Below are 22,366 nucleotides of genomic sequence, written 5' to 3'. Positions count from 1 at the left end.
TATTGCATTTAATCCCAGTCCGTTAACGGTGTTAATGAAAAATCTACTGTGACCAAAATGCCCTTGCTTATAAAGGATCAACATCAATGCACCATTTCCCTTTCTTCTTCTTCCTCCTGCAAACCCACCTGCCGTCCTACCCCCATCCCTCTACAACCCCATCCACACAGGCTGCAACCCCCACTCTCTTATTTTTCTTCTTTCTTTTTCCTGCAACCTCACCCGCCCTCACCCCTCTGCTACCACGCAATATAAACCTTGCCAGCTGCCATTGTCACAGTTTCTACTTTCTTTAGTAATTATTCTCTTTTATTTTACTTTCTGAAAGAGAGAAAAAGAGATTACCTTCATCGTTGTGGCAGGGTCGCCAGAGAAGATGCTTCTGAGTTTTAACAAAAACTCATTCAATTAAGGAACAGTTTTAGTACCCACATTGCTTCTTGTTCCCCCCACTATATATTCCTTGTTTGAATCATCCATATCTGTAGCTACCCTGATATTTTTTGGTTTCTCCAAGTGAAAAGAAGAGAATTAGAGAGACTTAAAAATGGTAAAACTTCTTTTTATCAGAAAATTTATCAGTTTGGGAGGTTTACCTGCAAAGAATTGATTTATAGAAAAAGATTGCAGCAAGATACACAAGACCCATGTAGGAAATTGCAGAAATCAAGCTGGACAAAGAAAGAATCAACAGAAATAAGTAATGGGCATTGTTTGAAACTGGAGATTAAATGAGAATTACTATTTCTATGGCTTGTTTGTACCTAAAATTGAAATCTTTGGTGAGAGAAGGAAGAGAGCAGGAAGAATACTCCAAATACAAAAGCTGATTATGATACATCTCTCCACATCACCAAATCCACTGAAAAGGAAAGAAGCCATGTGAAAGAAATTTCACAATCAAGGATTCAATTTGACCCTTAATTATAACTCACCGAGGTTTTGCAACTTGCTTGGGGTCGTCTCTGGACTTCGATCGAACACCACTGAAACTGCAACTGAAGAATTTACAAACAAAGAAAAGATCGGATTTGCAGGTCGTCTTTAGACTTTGGTCGAACACCTTTGTTTTCTTTCATTCCGTTCTTTTTGCGCGATGGCCGGTGGGTGGATTGATCAGATTTGCAGGTTAGGGCTGAGTTGAGAGGTTTCAGGGTAGGTAGAAGATGACCATGGGACTAGGTTTGAGTTAGCATTTCATTAAGGGCAAAAGGGTAACTTCCTTAAGGGGGCAAATAGGTAACATCAACTCCATCAAGGGTACTGGTAGTATGATTAATAAAAAATGATTTTTAAATTTAGCCGTTACCTAACCTTAAAATACTAGTGGACGGACTAAGTGCAATGAAGTTTGTAAAGTACAGGAAATAAGTAAGGGAAAAAGTTCTCTGTTCGGAAGTGTGGCCTATGCCAGTACTCCCATGAGTCTATTTCTCTACTCCCCTATGGGAGTGTTGGCGTAAGCCACACTTCCGTACAGAAAACTGTTTTCCTTTAAGTTATTACAAAAAACATAGGAGAGGTTCGTATATTTGTCAGAAAAGTCAGACGAGATCAACAAATTTTTAAGTAATAATAAAACACAAGGTATTCGAAAATGCAAATTGGTCTGAACCATTTTGTTTTATTGGGTAAAAGGGTTCTATACAACAGAACAATTTTTTGCCATATCCAATTGTTGAATAATGGAGTACAGTTTGGATTGGCTGGTTGTCAAATTTCAAAGCCATAATGAATCTTACAGTCCCTTGTATTTCAAATTTCCCTTTAATTTTTAAGTATCCGGCCATTTGTTTTAACTATGTCTATAAAAGTTTGACTCTCTAAAAGACATTTAAAGCCTTATTTGGTCACGTTATCCAATCGAATAGTCCCAAACACAAAATTTAATATGCCATATGGCAGATATTTATTTGGGTGAGCAACAGTTGCCTAACACAGTTGGTGGGTTGTGATGCACTTTATGCCTATGCTTACCAGGAGGTCTCGAGTTTAAGTTTCTATGTCGTTATCTTTCCCCTCCCAAATTTCCCCTTGAAAATATATATATATATATATATATATATATATATATAAAAAGCTCCCAATTCCACCCCCTCCCTCAAAAAAAAAAAATTTATTTGAGTGATTGATGAAATTATTGCTCGGCAGCTCAGTTAGATCTTCAATTTTTCGGTCAAGTTTGACAAATTTGGGCAACCATTGAAAGTGCAAGTTTAGAAACCATATTATGGTAGGCCATACAATAGAAACGGAACCTGAAATTTGGTTTTCTACAAATGATTAATCCAAATTGGGATCTTCTCATCCATACAATCAATTTCAATATAGGAGCTCTCCACATGGTAGATATTTGGTGGGTTCAAGTAAGCCAACCATAGAAAATTTCTTCTCACTTGTTCAGTATGGCTGTATGCCCCTTTTCTCATATTATAGGCCTCACTATACCAATAGGGTAAGGTCCGATAATGGCCATACCCTTGGCCTTTCCCAAGGCATCTCAACTCTGTGTTCAACTCCACCCATAATAAAATTTTCACATTTTATCCCAACCATCGGAGACCCTATGAACCCATAAAAGGGCATTTATTGTCCAAAAAGATTGATAATAAAAATATAGATAATGGTTAAAGGGAAGTAGTTTTCTGTCTGGGAGTGTGATATACTGTGTATGCCAACATTGCCATGTATCTATCTCTCTCCTCCTTAAAATAAGGGGGCAGAAGTGTCTTTTCATATGGGAAGGAAAGAGATAGACTCATGGAAGTGTTGGTGTAGGCCACATTCTCGAACAGAGTTCTTTTTCCCATGGTTAAATTATTAGATTCACTTTTGCAGTTGCAATCCTTAAAATAATAGAGAATGGATCATCTGGACGTACGTGCAGGTGAATGTACATCTTAGAGGCAAAAATAGAACAGGTGGTTGCCTCTCACATGTATAATAAGGTATGATGTACATAACCCAAAATGCTGTAAACTCAACAAGTATTTTCCGCCAAAAGGAAAACAAAAACACAAAAGTACTACTCAAGTAAAGGGGGTTCAATAGAAGGGCCCCAAACCTTTCCCTTTTCAATGGTTATCAGTTATTCCTATGATATTCCCAATTTATAATTTTTAGATATTTCTAAAATAATAATACATCAATCAAAAAGTCTTAAAGCGATATTTAATTAAGAAGATATTTTTGGTGAAGAACCTCAGCCATAGATTTTTTGTGGTTAGAATAACCTCCCATATGATTGGTTATAGAAACAATTCAATTATCAATTGAGGAACCAATTTTGAGGCTTTTGGGTCTTAAAGTATGACCATGGAAGGAAAACTTTGAGAGGAGAAATTTAACCATAGCAATAATTGGTAAGAATGAGTTAGGCATAGAAAGATAACACCATTTTTATTCAACGTAGTTTTGGCAGTAGATTAATTAAGATGTCTAATGTAGCAACATACAAATTTTTGTTTTAATTAGAAGCTTCAAGGTAAAGGTTTTTTAACTGACAGACTTTAGAGGGTATCTCTAGATCAACACCATGTTTTTCCACAAGGAAGAGTGATATGGCATTTCAAAGCTTTATTTTGCCATTTTGCCAACACCATTTTGGCTAAAACTTGACATGAGAGTAGGGGAACTTGGATATACTTACATGATAAATATTTGTGGTAGTCTTAAGGTACCTGCGAACTACTAAAACTTCAGTTCTAATCTTGTTTTCTACCTCCAATACTTCAACTGAATGACAATGCCAACTAAAATGATTATAAGCAGCCTCATTACCTATTTTACTATCTTCTAACAACAAAAATGCACCTTAGTCTAATGCATCCTGCTTATATATATGAACATTAAAAAGTCATTTATTTAGTCTTTCAAAAACTAGAAATTACATCTTTGGATATACTCCTTAACAAGCCTTGCAAATGATGAGGACTTGATCTCTAGCAATTTTTTTGGAGAATCATATTCCAGTACACGGCCTGCTTAAGACAAGAAAATGTCAATTGATTAGAAAAGTGCCTAGGGATGATAAGACATATTTACCGAACTCAACTGAACCCATTTGATTGTGGTGTAATAATTATAGCTACTAACCATTATCAAGGACGAGGACCATATCGATATTAAGAATTGACGTTATCCTATGTGCGATTGTGATGACAGTAGACCCTAAGAAGTGTTGCCTAAGCGTTTGCTGGATTAGATAGTCAGTAGCAGTATCAACTGATGCAGTAGCTTCATCGAGTACTATCACTTTGCTCTTCTTGAGTAACACTCGTCCTAAACAGACTAATTGTCTTTGACCAATGCTCCAATTCTCTCCATTCTCAGTCACTGTGACAGCCACCACATGAAAATGGGTAATAGTTAAGGTACTTTTTGTAGGAAAAGGAGTTGGGAGACTAAGATGTTGGGTTGTCCACTAGAATTTAGACATGGGGAAGGGATTCATGCACATTAGATTCGGTGCAACGACCCGTCCAATAGGGGGCTGGGGGTTTTATGGTCATTTTGGATAGCTATTTATGCGCATCTGACAATATTTAATGTCGACAATGCATGAAAATTTTTGCATTTATATATATCATAAAATAAGAATTTTGAAATGACTGTGCACTTATGTATGGATAAATTGATGTTAAGCAACTTTGGTATAGGGTGAAATCGGAGAAAAAACAAACCAATAGAATTAAGTTTCCCTTCCTTCTTTCTAACTTCATCACCAAGCTGACATTTATCTAAAGCCTGAGACAAAAAAAAAAATGTCAATGTCAACTTGCCACATTGCATGATTATTCTATATGACATAAAGTTGATCATTAAATATGAGCTAAACAAAGATGAAATGAACAAGCAAGGGAGTGTCAAGTGGAAATGGAAAATAGGGCAATAAAAATAGTGCACTTCCTAAGTCCCAACTAAGAGAATCTCTTAGGACAAACTTGGTTCAAAGATGATCAAATGCATCCATTGAAATGATTTCAATATCTCCGCAGAAAGGATTCAAAAATGGAACAAAAAATAAAAAGAATACGACCATAAAAAAAGAGTTCATAGATATACATGTCCCAACTAGTTAATTATACGTTTGTTTTTTGTGAATCATTAGCAAGCAAAATATATATCCATCCTATATTTGTCACTGGTTAAAGATTATTCATCAAAAAATAAAAATAAAAAACCCACCTCCCAAATCTGTTCATCAGTGTACTCCTCAAGTGGGTCAAGATTACTTCTTAGAGTCCCCTCAAACATTGTCGGGTCTTGCGGGATGATGCTCAATCTTGTCCGCAAGTCATGCAGGCCTATCTTGGAGATGTTGATACCATCTATCAAAATTTGGCCATTTGTAGGTTCAAGCATGCGAAAGAGAACTTGTAGGAGAGTTGATTTGCCACTTCCAGTTCGCCCAACAATGCCGATCTTCATTCCTTCAGGAAAAGTACATGTGAAATCTCGCAAGACAAGAGGCAAATGTGTGGCATACCGGACCTACATTAATATTAAATAATCAAATCATGAAGCTTAGCAGATTTCATAAGAGCAAAAAGAACTAAAAAAAATGAGAAAATAAGTAAGGAGATGAAAGACTCAATGAATCGAGACTAGGGATCACCTGTAGATCTACAATATCAATTTTTCCTTGTGATGGCCATTCTTGACCTGGCCTATTTTCTTCTACCAACAAAGGGGATTCACTAGGGATGCAAGCATATTGTAATATTCTCTCAATGGATATGATTTTGTTCCCAAGACCACAAAGATCCCATACGACCCCATATATACTGAAACCAAGCCCGTATGTGACTGCTAAACCAACAACACCTTCAAGAGAGAAAAGAAAACAAAATAAAGTCAAAAACATGCTTTCATGTTTGCAATCATTCATGGTTGCCTTAAAGGATGATTTTAAAAGATCTCAAGTTCAACATTTTACCAGGAGCGATTACTCCCTTCGGCACTGAGATCAAGAAAACCAAAAAGACGGCATAAGTGATGGATGCCAATATATCCATGCGGAAGCATAACCACTCTATTGCCCCAGAGAAATGAAATTTGGGCCGAATATACCCATCCACCAACTTGAAGTTTGTGTCAATAAACCTCTCTTCTTGATCGAAGCACCTGATTGTAGTTGAACCTGAAATAGATTCAGCAAAATGTTGTATAACTGGAGCTTGACATACTCCACTCAGTCGTGATAGTTCTCGTGCAGAAGATATGTAATATTGCTACAAGACAAGATTGATAAAAAGAAAATTAGGAAAATATAAAATAACGAGTAATGAATGTGTAATAAGTTAGAAAATGGTGTCGAATTTTTTGTATGAAAGACTTACATTTAGATGGTTGACAGTGACACTGTCATCATACATGAAACTGTAGGAAAATATTTCATTATATTTTATTTACTTCAACTACTTTCTTTTTAAGGGTTCCTATTTTCTAGTTTTATTAGATGTTGATTGAACTATATATGTTACTTGTATATTGACTATATCTAGAATTTCTACCCCAAATTTTTTGATAACAAATTTGCTAAAACATGAAAGTAATAGTATCCAAAATTCTGTGGTATCTGTTTTGTTTTTACCCCAAAATTTTAATTCTATTATAAAATTTTGAATTCAATTAAAAGCCATATGTGTATATATCCAATTCTTAGCCAAATTTAATTTTATAATGATGGGCTTTGACCTTATTCTTTATCACCAAAAGCACATGAATGTGTAATTTAGTGCAAAATGCAGCGTAGTTCAGTCTAGATACTTCACTTAAGCTATGTGCAATGTTGTTGCATGGTTAGCATAAAGCATAGCCCACACACTTCACTTAATAAAGAAAGATGGATGTGAAATAAAAAGGGAAATGGAAAAGAAAAATGAAAAGGAAGGAAGAAAAAGATTTTCCCATTAAAATTGTCAACTAATTAATATTGTGGCAATGGTTGTTCCTAGGTAGTTCACCTAGATAGGCTTCTCTTGGCTACTCAAAATTTGCCACATGGTAGTTCCATTGGGGCTCTCCAAATTATCACCTATCCATCTATCAAATTTGAACTTTGATTGGTTACTAATTCAACTTTCACAACTTTGGGTTACTTTAGTTCAACAGTTGAAAGTACAGTGGTATAAGTCAAAACATGGTGGGGTTATATAATGGAGATTGATTCAAAACTTGAAACATGATTAATTTGAATATAGAACAACTATTCAATGATTGGTTTGATTAAAACAACCCTCCCCATGGCTTGAAATTGTTGTACCACTAAGACAAAGCTTTACAATAGAATTTAAATTATTTGAAAATATAACATTTTAAAATTATCTACTAATTTATTTTCAGTGGTATATTATTTAGCTAGTGAAAAATGAGAAATTATTTGTTAACTTCTATTAACTATTATGTCATTTTTAGTATGGCTCCAATCGATTGGAGATACCCACAAAGATACTAGGCCATATTGTATTTTATCCATATATATTTAAAATATTTTAGGCATACCAAAAACATAGATGCATTGTTCACTTTAATAACATTGGCCTTATTTTACCAAAAAAAAAAACAACACATTGACTTTGTTTGGTCCTTTCTACTTAAACAATTTTGGTAAGCGAAAGACCATAGCTGTGCTTTAAATTATATAAAAATGGGTTTCTTGCATATATTCTTTATAAATTTAAGAAAAATATTAAGGTTTAAATTACAACTTTCATTCTCAAGCATATATTTATCTACCACTAAATTAATTTTGGTGTCAATAAAGATAATTTATTATTTACTAATAAAACAAAGCTTGAACCAACTTGTCTATTGTGTGTAAACCATGGGGAAAATATAACTGAGATAGACTTGAAATTTTAATCCAGAATAAAGGAAGTGCTATCGAATTACCTGATACCAGATGCATGTTATAGTCATCGGAATAAAAACTATTAACATTTGCCATGCAACCTGTGACATTACTGCAATAGTTCCCAAGAATTCTATAACTGAGATAAGAAGTTCTTCAATTTTATGTGGAATAGCGGTATCAACAACACTTTGATCTATGGATGCCTGTGCATAGAAATATTTTTAAAAATAGAAAATATATTAGCTTTTACAATGATAAAACAAGATCATTTGGATCCCAAGAATAATTAAGCATATTTACTAACCCGATTTAGAATCCTTCCACTTGGAGTAGAATCAAAGAATGACATGGGAGCACGGAAAATGCATAAATGCATTTTGTTGAAGAGCAGCGTGGCTGTTTTGTATCCAGCAGTTACAATGAGCATGGACCTTATAAGTACACAAAGAGAGCTTCCAAGGGTCAAAGCAATATAAACAAAGATGAGAGTGGATTCTCTAACATGAGGTTTCACATCCTCTGAAATTGGAGTAGACAACACCATCCAATAACTACTAACTATTAGGAGAAGCTGAAAAATAACTTGTGCCAATAATATCAACGGTACAAATGCCCCTTTATATGCAATGGTAAGATACTTCCAGTATACAAAAAAACTAACTCTACCCTTTTCCCTCTTTTCTTCTTGGACAAGCTGCCCTTCTGGTACAACCAAATTTTCTCGTTTGTAGTTTTTTGCTTCACTTTCCTCCTCATCTTGAGTAGGTTTTTCATCACACAATATATTATTGTCTTCCTTACCATTAATTAAATTATCCAAAGAAGCTCCATGTTTAATAGAATTAAGATCTTCCAAAGCTTTCTTATGTGCACCCACTAACTCCATAAAGTCAATCCCTGAACTAAGAATTTCTTCATATTTTCCTGCTTGAGTAATCCTTCCATCTCTCATAACCTGCCAAATAAGAGAAAGTAAATAACCACTCTTAAACCAAGTTGAGAGACTGAGTTTGGAAAACAAGATGTCATATTCTCACCAGGATAAGATCAGCAGAAGCAAGAAACTCTACTTGGTGAGTAATATAAATTACTGTTTTTGAGCGCAAAATTCTCAGCAAACATTCCTATCACAAATGTTCACATTTAGACACTTAAAAAGAATTTTTGGTTACTCAAAAGAGCCACATCGATATACATAATGATATAAATTACTTTTCATAATGAGAATTAACATAAAACCATTAGTTTTATGTAAGAACTTGCACATCTCTCAATATCATGTGTATATATGCCTTATATATATATTCATTATTTCCTTATTCTTAGATAAATTTTGATCAATCACAATTTCCGGTGAACAAAAGTGCAATGTAAGCAATGAGATGTATAGTTTCAAGCAAACTTCATCAAATGAAGTTTTGGAACTAGAACTCAAAGAATAGTTACCTTAAATAGATGAGTTCCTGTGTGAGCATCCACTGCGCTAAAAGGATCATCAAGTAAATAAATATCAGCATCATGGTACAAAGCACGTGCAATCTGTATTCTTTGTTTCTGCCCACCACTCAAGTTGATCCCCCTCTCTCCAATGATAGTTTGGTCCCCATAGGCACACAATTCTAGGTCCTTCTTTAGTGAACATGCTTCAAGTATCATCTCGTATCTTTCCTTGTTCATCCCTTTACCAAACAATATATTGTCTACTATCTTACCACTTTGTATCCAAGGTGATTGTGCAACATAGGCCTTTGTTCCATTCAACTTAATGTGTCCAGATACCTTCGGCAATTCTCCCAATATGCATGAAAGTAGGCTTGACTTGCCTGACCCAACTGAACCACAAACAGCCACTCTCATACCATGGTACACTCGAAAATTAAGATCTTTTAATGTGAAATTAGGGGTGTGAAGGTCCCAAGAGAAATTCCCCTTGACTATCTCAATTGTTACCTCTGTACTATCTCTTGGAAGCTTTTGTACAATATCTGGATGAAGATCATCGAGACAAAGAAATGAGGCTATCCTATCGAGGGAAACTTTAATTTGAACTACCATGGATATTGTGTCTGGCAAACTATAAATGGGCCCTTGCAATATCTCAAATGTTGAAAGTGCAGATAAAATCTTCCCGGACTCTAGCGGAATTCGCATAAGCACACAAAACCCAAAAGTTACCATTGATACAAACAAAGGAGCACATAAGTAAACAAAGGAAGCCATGGCTGATGTATAAAGTAACTTTTTTAACCATCTTGTTTCAAAGTTTCTGAGTCCTATTATCTTATCTAAGAATTTCATCTCCCAACCCTGGAGCTTGAGAATTCTCATATTCCTTAGAGCTTCAGATGTCATCTTCATCCTTCGATCCTTTGAATCCATCAATCCCCCCTGGACTTTCTCTTGTAGTATTCCCAGTGGAATATTTGCTAACATCAAAATCATTGTGGCAGCAAAAGCTATTAGTGAAGCGAGCCCAAGGCTCTTATATAAGATTAACAATGCTAGAACAATCTGAACAGGCACCCTCCATATATCATGTAAGTACCAACTGAAAACTCCAATCCTCTCAACATCAACACTCAACAAATTAATATTCTCCCCACTGGTGTGGCCTTGCTTTGATTGGCTTGAAAGTCTGAGACCCTTTTTGTAGATTATTGTGAATAAGGCAACACGAACCCTATTTGCCATCTTTCGCAATTGAAAGAACAAGTGCCTCTCTGAGAGGTATCTTATGAGCTTTGAAAGAAAGAAAATAAACACTAGAACATAACCCTTATACTTTAGTTGGTGAGAGCTATTAAGATACTTAACAAATGAGTCAATAAGGTATGGTCCAACATAAGAAGCCAATATGCATACAATTGAGAATAGAGCTGTCATTAGAATTTCCTTCCATGTTAAGAGAATCAATGCCTTCATTAGCTTGAGTTTGCATACTTGACCACCATCACCACTGCCATTATAATTAGATTCAAGTTTATTTCTAAAGCAAGTAAATGTCACATTGGCACAATCATAACTAGCAAGTTGAGGAACATCTTCAAGGTCCAGTGTTTTTTCATACCCGAGTGCAAGTAAAGGGCCTATCCAAGAGAAAGTAAAAATACTAAAAAGATTGGCATTTGCATAAGGAGTTACACTCTCTCTATTGACACTTGGTCCTTGTTCGCCATCATCATTTTTTTGACTTGAACTCATTTTTAAAAGAGAATCCAAAAGATGAAGATCTTCGTCTAGTCTCCCCTTTGCGAACAACCCAGCGTAACAAAAGAACAGACCGAAAATAATGGATACAACATTGGAGACCCATAGTAGGAATGGTAAGGACAATTGCTTGCAATATATACCAAAATATATAATAAGATATGAACAAGACATTATGAAGTAGAAGGCCCACCAAATCCTTAGTAGAATGGAAAACTTGCGGTCACTTGAATGAGAAAACTCGATGTGCAAGTAAACAGAGATCACAAACCATGTGAGTGTTCTGAATGAAAAATCCAATTGGGCAACATACTTTAGATCAGACCAACCATGTATGTATCCAGAGAGATAGTTTAAAAGGCATATGATAATATCACAGAAAGATAGACCCATGCAAGATATAAGGGCAGACCAATAGTATGAAAAGTATGTATTCTTCAACACTGATTTTGAATTTTCAAGGGTATACATCTTGCGTCTCTTGTAAGCCCAGGAAATGGATAAAAACAATAACATAATTAGGTGTGAAGAAGCTGAAAACATGTGCATGATGATAATGGTTGTAGAAGATTGCGAAAAGAGTATCCAAATAGTCATATATCCCTTTGAACCTTCGAAGGCATCCATCTTTGAATTTTTTTTTTCTATTTGTAATTTAGTGACTTAGTTCAAGTAGGTCCAATACAAATTAATCATCTTTATCACAATTCAAATAGATGCAACCCCATTTGAAAAAATGTTGTAGAAACTCTAGCATTTAAATACCAACCACTTCCACCTTATTTGTTCCAGAAAGACTTAGATCAATATTAGAGTCTCAATATCATTGAACCTGTTAATGAACAACAAAAGAAATATAGTATGAAAATTTATAAAGAGCAAGAGAATTGGTAAAATTTTCATAAAAAAATCAAGAATGGAAGAAACTACAGTTCTATATGATTTAGTCCATGTTCAATTAAGAACGTCAATAGAGAAAATAGAAACTTAGTAAGATGAGATGAAATTAACCAAAAACTATTAGCAAGAAACCATGCTAAACTATTGACATTAACTTGTAGATCATCAAATGTGAGAGGAAAATCCTTGTGACACAATATTGCAACTAACCACAATCAACTTGATATTATCTTTAAATTAATAACAAGATTGAGTTATATACTAAGATAAGTGATTCATTCGAATCCATTTCATATGATCACCATACAAACACAATTTCATTTTGTAATAGAATTTAATTGCCGAACAGTGACAAAGAGAAAATAAATAGAAAAGAGGAGATCGATAGCGTATAGATTCCCAGACAATCTCACAGTTATATATTAATAATGTCTAAACAGATTTTTTTTTTTAATTATGAGTAACTCCCTGACTATTGATTTATTATACATAATTAAAACCTAACAAACCAATTTACTAAACCTATAGACCTACTTTACTTGGGGTTTTCAATTGATGATTGTTAGACATTATTAATATATAACTATGAGATCGTCTGGGACTCTATACCCTATAGATTTTTTCTCTACCATCTCAACTTCTCTTTTGATGGCGGCCTTGTTTCCAAGTATGATCAAATATGGTCCATTGATGATGTTCATCCCTTGGATGAGTTGAATTTGAGATGGTAGAGGAAAAATCTCCAAATATGGATCATCATATATGCTAAAAGTTTTGATCCAATGGGGCGTGTACATCTCACATTGTACATTGCAATACATCATAACAAACATTATAATGCCACTATTTATTATCCCCAACCTCGTGAAATGTCTTTAGAAAATGGGTACTTGGAAAGAGGACCGGAACACATCCTTGTACAAGGATAGCAACCGCTGTCTTGGTACACTAGTCAAGCGATGTGTGGCAAAGCTAATACCGGCAACCTCTCCTTACAATCTTTTGATTTTTTCACAGACAAGATCTACTAGATAAGAAAATTAATTACAAAACAAGTAGGGTTAACTTACCCTACTTGTTTTGTAATTAATTTTCTTGTCTAGTAGACTTAGGAAATTATCCATTTTTATAAAAAAATTTATTCAATTCCTCCTATTTTTTATTCAATCCCTCTCTTCCATCTTCCTTTCAACTTTCATTGAATCAAACATAGGCAGAGGGTTGTGATATCACAGAGGCGGGTATGGGATGGGGGTTTCACAGAAGGGGATGGGGTTTTGGGTGGGGGATTCCCAGATGGGGTTGGGGTATGGGGTGGGGATTGAAGAATGACTTTTCTCATTAATTATCAAGACTGGTATTACATATTTATACAAGAAAAGAGATTCCTAACTAACTAACTCAGCACAAGTGGCAACAGTTACATACACAAGTGGCAGATAATTCCATAAATAAACACATGGTCATTGGTGAAGATAACTGCCTAAGGTGGTTTATCCTTAATAGGTCCCCTTAAACACACCATGGATGAACCACCGGTGAGTTTGGATTAAGAGTGTGAAACCATAATCGAGAGAGACTTTTAGTGAACACATTTGTAACCTAATTCAAGGAGGGAATGAAACAAACACATAGTTGATGAGAAGCAACCATATCCCGAATAAAATGAAAATCAATCTCGATATGTTTTGTGCGCGAATGGAAGATTGGGTTCACCGAGAGATATGTCGCACGATATTTTCACACCAAATCGACGATGCATTAGGAAGAGAGACATTCACTTCCTTTAGTAAAAAATGAACCTAGATCAGGTCAGTAGCAACGACAGTGATAGCCTAATACTCAGCCTCCGTTGATGAACAGGAGATTGTATGTTGCTTCTTAGAGGACCATGAGATCAAATGAGAGTCACGGAATACACCAAACCCAGTTGTTGATTTGCAATTGTAAGGGCAACTCGCCCAATCCACATTAGAGTAGGCAGTAAGAGAGATATCAGATTTGTACAAAAGAAAATGCCATATCAAACCGTAAGTTTTATGTAACACAAGATACATTTAACTGCTGACCAATGAATGTTAGTGGGACGAAGTATGTATTGGGCAACCCGATTAACAACAAAGCAAATGTTCGGTCGTGTGATCGTTAAGTATTGGAGGACACCAACCACGCGACGATATTCTATGCTATCATCTAAAGGAGTACTAACGATAGTAAATATAGAAACCCCTATAGCCAATGGAGTATTCACTAGTTTGGCACCAGCCATGTTAGTATTGTGCAGCAAATCAGAGGCATACTTGCGTTAGCTAAGGAACAATCCCTCAGATGTGCGATACATCAATACCCAGGAAATAGTAAAGTTGTCCAAGGTCTTTAATGGCAAAATCACCAGATAAGGTAGTAATGAGTACTGTAGTTGCATCAGTAGATTTGCCAGTGACAATAAGGTCATCGACATATATAAGAAAATAGAGAGTAGTGTGCCCCTGCTGATAGACAAATAGAGACGTATCCATTTTCGAAGAGCGAAAGCCATGAGAAAATAAAATAGTACTTAAGTGATTATACCAGGCCCTTTGGGTCCGCTTAAGTCCATACAATGACTTGTGCAAATAGGAGACATCGTTGGAAAATGCATTCCTCCAAAATTGATTTTGATGATAACAAACATTGAGATTAATACTAATGCTCAAATCTTTAAGCGACCCTCATAGTCAGACGCTGGAAGATATCAAGCATCTAGGAAAGACTTGATCAAGGAGCTCACAATAGAAGACTAAAGAAAAGAAGAAGATTGAAGGTTGAAGAACATCATTGAAGAAGGCCAAGAACTAATACCCACAAGAGGAAGAACCTCCAAGAAGATTCAAATGCACATAGAACACACTCTGTACACATGCACATCGCACTGCATACACATTGCATTCACATGGTTAGAGACTCTAGGAGGAACTCATTTCCATGCCCTAGACTTAAGAAACATGGCCATAAAAGTATTGGACAAAAACCCATAAGGTCCCAAGCAAGCCAGACTAAAAACCCCTTTGATAGACAGTTAAAAATAGGACAACTGTCTGTCGGTCAACCTACAGCATATGAAAAACACAAACCTGATTCCAGTGGCCTGTCGGTTACAACCGATAGAACTAACGGTCGATTGACACCTGTAGGTTGATCCATAGGTCGATCGATAACCCAAAATTGGCCTTAACGGTTAGTTTTTCAATGGCTAGTTTTTGACAGTCGACCGACAGGTTATAGGTCGATCGACAGACTAAAAATATGATAGTTTTATAACTATTGGAGAATAAACAAACTCCACCTTTTGGCTTTATAAAAGACATCCAAACAAGAAATAAAACACATCTTTTGATAGAAAAAGTGCATAGTACATTTGTGAAAGTAAAAAAGTGCTAATTTATCATTGAGCCAAGATTATTCAATTCAAGCTCTTCAAAGAGAGCTTACCAAGCTCTCATCTCTCCACTCTCTCTAACTTATGCCATCAAGGAGAATCATCTAGGAGACTCAAGGTGCATCATTCTCATTCATATCATTGTGCACCATCACTCAAAGGGTAAAAATGTCATTACTCTTTGATAGGTATTTATATCAAACTTTCAATTGTATTTGTTTGTTTATGCTTTTGAATTGATAAAGCATTATTGTATTAATCTGTACTTAGATTAGTACAATGACCCTCTCATCCATAAGAGATTGAAGGATACTCTTGTCCTGGAACTAAGATTGTAAAGATCCTCATATCCTGTTAAAAAGAGTTATAAATGTGTCATTTCTCCACCTATTGTATTGAAACGAAAATACTAGTGGAATTCTCTCAAGGTTAAGAAGAGTGGATGTAGGCTAAGTTAGCCGAACCACTATAAATCTTGTGCCTCATTTGCTTTCATCCTTTATATTGCTATATTCAATCTAATTGTGTATCTAATCGAAAAAGAGGCAAAATCCATTAGTGATAACACATTCACCCCCCTATAGATTACCCAACAATTGGTATCAGAGCGGGAGTTCAAAACTAAGACCATATTTATCTTTACATTGTGCTAAAAATGATCCATGGCATCATCATCATCTACACACCAAATTTAGGGGCTCAACACTTCTAGGCCACCATACTTTGCTGGTGAAGGATTTGCCTATTGGAAATGTAGGTTCAAAAATTATGTGTGTGCTCATGATATTGATGTATGGACTGTGATTGAAGAAGGCCCTTTCGAAATCACAAAAGAAGCTGGAGGAAAAACTATACCTAAGGAAAAATTTGAATGGACTCCAGCGGATAAAACACACATACAATAAAACTTCAAAGCTATTGCATTCCTACAATGTGCTCTCAGTGAAAAAGAATTCAATAGAACTAGTATGTGTAGCATAACTAAAGAGATGTTTGATACTCTTGTGGTTACCTATGAAGGAACATCACAAGTAAAACAACTCAAAATTGATAAATTTATTAATGAATATGAATTATTTAAAATGTTTGATGATGAAAGTATTTCTGACATGTTTACTAGATTCACTAACATTGTCAATAAGTTGAAAAGCTTAGGAAAGGAATAAATCAAAGCGGAGAATGTAAGAAAGATCTTGAGATCACTACCCTCCAAGTGGAGACCAATGGTGACCGCCATCAAACAAGCAAAAGATCTAGAGGTCCTACACATGGATAAATTGATGGGTACTTTACAAACTCATAAAGTTGAACTCCTTGAAGATGATAAAGTCGTGGAAGTAAAAGAACCAAGGAGAAAGACTATTGCACTCAAGACCTCTTGTGAATCTGAAGAAGAAGAAAGCGATGAAGAGGATCTAGAGAAAGAAATCTCTCTAATCACGAGGAAATTCTAAAGATCCCTAAGGAAAAGAGAAGGAAGATTCAACAAAGGACAACCACCAAGAGAAAATAAAGGTAAAACATACTCAAAGGAAAAACCTTTCAATACTAACAAGGATATTGTATGTTATGAATGTAGAAAGTCCGGACGCTTCAAAACCAAGTGTCCCAAGCTAAAAGGAAAAGAAAGAAAAGAAAGTAGAAAGAAAAAGGCTTGCACCGCCGAGATATCATGGGACTTAAGTGACAGTGAAGAAGAAAATAATGAATCCAAAGAAGAGACTGTCAACTTGGCACTAATGGCTTACAATAATGATAAAGACGAGGTAAACTCTCCTTATCAAAGCTCCTTATCGGTTTGCAATGATAATTTAGAATATGAAGAACTTTAAAAGGCCTTTGAAGAGCTTTATGATGTAAGTCTCCAAGAGGAAGCTTCTAAAAAGGCCTTGAAAAAGGAAGTAGTCAATCTTCTACATAAAATTGATGAGTTTACTTCACATGCACACAACCTAGAAGAAGAAAACAAGAATCTAACCTCTATATTACACACATTCACTAAAGGACAAAAGATCTTAGACACATTGTTAGGAACCCCACAAAAGGGACCTCAAAATAAAAAAGGTCTTGGCTATAATGGTGAAAGACCACATCAAGGTAAGGGAAAAGGAAAGATGAGAGCTTTAAAATGGAGAAAACCAAACCAAGGCCAAACCTCACATCCTATTGTATGTGAAAAATGTCATCTACCCGAGCATAAAACTTGTATCGGTGCCCATGTTAATGGTAAAATGATATATAGAGAATCGGATACTAAAAGAAATCATCATGCATTCTATTATACTATCAAAAGAGGACCAACAAACCTCAAAGAGAATTTGTGCCTCAAAGACCACAAAGGTAATACCCCAAGCCTAAGTCATATCAATCATATAGGTAAAATGCTTCATATATGTCATATGCACCCCAAAGACCTCAAAATCACTATGGGCCAAGAGCACAACAAAGACCACAAATGATTAATAGGCCAAACACTTACACTAAGCCCTATGATCACCAAAGACCCTATATCAACAATAGATCTTACACATCATAAAAATATTATGCTCCATATAGACACTATAAATTTCAAGAGCCAATAAGAACCCAAAGATCATATAGACATCAAAGACCTACATCTCACACACCTACAACACAAAATCATACTTCTAGAAGAGTTTGGATACCCAAGGGTATGATTGATCCTAACCTTAATGGACCCATGAGATTATAGGAACCAACGTATAATTGATTCTTTTTATAGGTATGCTTGAAGAGCATGGAAGCAATGGAATGGTATATTGATAGTGGATGCTCCAAGCATATGACGGCTAATCCTAATCTATTCACCAAGCTAAACAAGTACAATGGAGGAATGGTGACATTTAGGGATAATAGCAAAGAAAAAATAATTGGCATCGATAAAATCACCATTGGAGGTACAATTATATCCAATGTATGCCTATTTGACAATTTAAAGTATAATTTGCTTAGTGAAAGTCAACTATGTAATATAGGATATAGTGTCATTTTCAAAACCTCCTATTGCTTAATGAAAAACTCAAATGATAAGACTATCTTGAAAGGAATTAGGAAAAATAATATCTATATTTGCTTATTAGATTAAGCTAATTCTAGTAATACATGTCTTATGTCAAATGATGTTGATCCCTATCTATGGCATAGAAAACTAGGATATGTTAATGTAAAAATAATTAAGACCATTGCATCTAAAAATTTGGTTAGAAACTTACCAAAACTCAAATTTGAAAAAGATCATGTATGTGATGCATGTCAAAGTGGAAAACAAACCAAGGTATCTCATAAGTCTAAAAATGAAGTATTTACGACTAGACCCCTGAAACTATTATACTTGGATTTGTTTGGACCTATTACCACACCTAGCCTAGGCGGTTCAAGATACACTTTTGTAATAGTTGATGATTTTTTTCGCTTCACATGGACTCTATTTTTAAAACATAAAGATGAAGCCTTTGATGAATTTGCATCTCTATACAAGAAAATATAAAACCAAAAGGGATATCTCATAACAACCATTAGAAGTGATCATGGAGGAGAATTTGACAATCTCAACAAATTTGGGAGTTATTGCAATAAACAAGACATAACTCATAACTTCTCCGCTCCTAGAATACCTCAATCCAATGAGATAGTTGAAAGAAAGAATAGATCGCTCCAAGAGACCTCTAGAACAATGATAAATGAATATTCTCTTTCAAAATATTTTTGGGCTGAAGCGGTCAATACGGCTTGTTATGTGCTAAATCGTGTCTTAATTAGACCTATATTGCACAAAACACCTTATGAACTTTATCATAATAAGTTACTTAAGGTTGATTACTTTAAAGTGTTTGGGTGTACATGCTATATATTGAACATTAAGGATAACTTAGAAAAATTTGATGCTAAAGCCGATGATGATATTTTTCTTGGATACTTTTCAAATAGTCGAGCCTATAGAGTGTTTAACAAGAAAAGCTTAATTATTGAAGAATCAATGAATATAAAATTTGATGAATCTCTTCCCAAGGAAAGGTACAAGCCATTGGTTGATGATGATGATACCTTTGTTGAAATTAGGGAAAGCATAGAAAACTTCTCTTTAAAAGAACCCAAAGACCAACCAAAGGATCTATCCAAAGAGGTTAGACCTTGGAAAGACCATCCCTTAGATCATATCATCGGAGACTTAGACAAAGGAATCCAAACTAGATCTAAAACTCAAGACATTTGCAACAATGTTACCTTCATATCTAAAATTGAACTTAAAAACATAAAAGAAGCCTTAGAAGATGGTGATTGGATTGTAGCTATGCAAGAAGAGCTCCATCAATTTGAAAGAAATAATGTTTGGGAGCTTGTCCCAAGACCCAAAAATTATTCTATTGTAGGAGTCAAATGGGTGTTTAGGAACAAACTTGATGAGGATGGCTCAATCATTAGAAACAAAGCTAGATTAGTTGCCAAAGGGTATAATCAACAAGAAGGGATAGATTTTGATTAAACCTATGCACCGGTAGCAAGGTTAGAATCCATTAGAATGCTATTTGCCTTTGCATGTCATAAAAACTTCAAACTATACCAAATGGATGTCAAAAGTGCCTTCTTAAATGATTTTATTATGGAGGAAGTATATGTTACACAATTTTCCGGATTTGAGGACACTAAACATCCGGATTATGTCTTCAAACTTAACAAAACTTTATATGAACTCAAACAATCTCCTAGAGCTTGGTATGAGAGATTGTGTGAATTTTTAATCCAAAGTGGATTTCAATTGGGTAAGGTTGATACAACCTTGTTTGTTAAACATAAAGAAAAAGACTCTATTATTGTGCAAATATATATTGATGATATTATATTTGGATCTACCAATGAAAATTTTTATGTTGAATTTAGTAAATGCATGAATGATGAATTTGAAATGAGCTTGATGGGTGAACTAAATTTTTTCTTTGGATTTCAAATTAAGCAAACCAAAAATAGAATCTTTATATGTCAAACTAAATACACCAAGAAACTTCTCAAGAAATTTGATTTTGATGGTGAAAAGTCATCTAGTACCCCCATGAGTACCTCTTTAAAGCTATCTAAGGATGAGGAAGGCACTCCCATAGATCCTACACGCTATAAGGGCATGATTGACAGCCTTCTCTACCTCACTGCTAGTAGGCCAGACATCATGTTTAGCGTGTGTGCTTGTGCTAGATTCTAAGCCAACCCAATGCAATCCCACTTTAATGCCGTTAAAAGAACTTTTAAATATCTTAAAGGTACTACAAATACAGGATTATGGTACCCAATGAACCAAAATTTTGATTTGATAAGTTTTTCGGATGCCGACTTTGTCGGGTGCCATCTTGATCACAAGAGTACAAGTGGTACATGCCACTTCTTAGGATCTTGCTTGGTTTCTTGGTTTAGCAAGAAAAAAAATTCTGTTGCTCTTTCCACTACTGAAGCTGAGTACATTGCGGCTGGTAGGTGTTGTGCGCAAGTCATTTGGATGAGACAAACTCTTATGGATTATGGGATACATTTTAATATCAATGTGTTTATCTAAGCCAACCCAATGCAATCCCACTTTAATGCCGTTAAAAGAACTTTTAAATATCTTAAAGGTACTACAAATACAGGATTATGGTACCCAATGAACCAAAATTTTGATTTGATAAGTTTTTCGGATGCCGACTTTGTCGAGTGCCATCTTGATCACAAGAGTACAAGTGGTACATGCCACTTCTTAGGATCTTGCTTGGTTTCTTGGTTTAGCAAGAAAAAAAATTCTGTTGCTCTTTCCACTACTGAAGCTGAGTACATTGCGGCTGGTAGGTGTTGTGCGCAAGTCATTTGGATGAGACAAACTCTTATGGATTATGGGATACATTTTGATTTATCCCCAATTAACTGTGTTAATACAAGTGCAATCAATTTAAGCAAAAATCCCATTCTCCATTCAAGAGCTAAACACATTGATATTAGGCATCATTTTCTTAGAGACATAGTTCAAAAAGGGAAAATTATTCTAAAATACATTGAAACTGAGAAACAACTTGCAGACATCTTTACTAAACCATTAAGTGAAGAGAGATTCTGCTATTTGAGGAGAGAACTTGGGATTTATAACCCTTTTGAGTGATATTGAACACTCAAAAAGCCAAAAATCAGACTGCTAGCAAAATTCTAGGCTAAAAACCCAAGAACCCCTGTTTTTTGTCTTTCGATCGACTGACACGGAAAAATCTGCTTTTAAATCAAAACCGAGACTCATTTGCTCATTAGCCTTCTCTCTTGTCCAAATTTCTCTCTCCAAAACACTCCCTCCTAGTGTTATTAGGCAAACCCTAGCCAATTCCCTTGAGATTTCACCAAATCTAACCCCCAAATCACTCCTTTTACTCATTCTATTCACTCTCAATCCAAAAATCTCTACATTTCTCCATTCACTAAAACTCTAGGTTCCAAATGGCTCCAAAACAAAGCAAGGGCAAGCAACCGAAGAAGAAAGCCAAAGTTGGGGAGAGCTCTACAACATATAACAAGTCTCTCTTCATCTCAGAGGAAGCCTCCATTCTCTGGGGAAGGTTTGAGAAGAGAAAGGTTGACAAGGAAAGAACTGTAACAGTTTCTCAATTCCTTGACTATGAAATTGAAAAATATTTTAAATATTTGGGTTGGGAAAATACCTTAGTCTATGTTGATCCCTGCTATTTTGACATTGTCAGACATTTCTACTATAATCTTAGAACCTAAATGGTGAATGATAGGCTTGCCATCACATCCCTAGTAAAGGGTGTTCCCATTATGTTTACTTATGAAGACCTAAGGGAAATCATGGGAATTCCCACCTTTGGAGACATGAGATACCTTCCTCCCAAAGGGGATGCAAAGACCTTTATGAATGTAGATGAAGTCTATGGTGCCATTATGAAAGACTATGTTGGTTTTGAACTAACTGTTAAAGCCATTAAACTTCATGAACT

General features: G+C 35.3%; 1 protein-coding gene and 1 long non-coding RNA gene across 2 annotated transcripts; both read right to left on the bottom strand.

Annotated features, from left to right (window-relative positions):
• Positions 1–399: 399 nt before the first annotated feature.
• LOC122649869 lies at positions 400–1,005 on the bottom strand. Its single transcript, XR_006331334.1, has 4 exons — positions 936–1,005; positions 765–862; positions 597–671; positions 400–493 (listed from the first exon to the last, which is right to left on the bottom strand). It is a non-coding gene; the product is annotated as an uncharacterized LOC122649869 (long non-coding RNA).
• Positions 1,006–3,853: 2,848 nt separating this feature from the next.
• On the bottom strand, positions 3,854–11,692 carry LOC122650811 (ABC transporter C family member 3-like). The gene is made up of 10 exons (XM_043844188.1): positions 9,305–11,692; positions 8,896–8,982; positions 8,163–8,813; positions 7,897–8,061; positions 5,939–6,233; positions 5,618–5,826; positions 5,188–5,493; positions 4,683–4,746; positions 4,096–4,335; positions 3,854–3,980 (listed from the first exon to the last, which is right to left on the bottom strand). Exons 1-10 carry the CDS (start codon positions 11,690–11,692, stop codon positions 3,880–3,882), a joined length of 4,506 nt encoding a protein of 1,501 aa, XP_043700123.1. The 3' UTR covers positions 3,854–3,879.
• Between the last annotated feature and the right edge of the window lie 10,674 nt (positions 11,693–22,366).

Source organism: Telopea speciosissima, chromosome 2 (genome assembly GCF_018873765.1).
Source record: "Telopea speciosissima isolate NSW1024214 ecotype Mountain lineage chromosome 2, Tspe_v1, whole genome shotgun sequence".
NCBI lineage: Eukaryota > Viridiplantae > Streptophyta > Magnoliopsida > Proteales > Proteaceae > Telopea > Telopea speciosissima.
The sequence above is the reverse complement of the archived record's forward strand: the minus strand, read 5'-3'. Positions and strand labels throughout refer to the sequence as shown.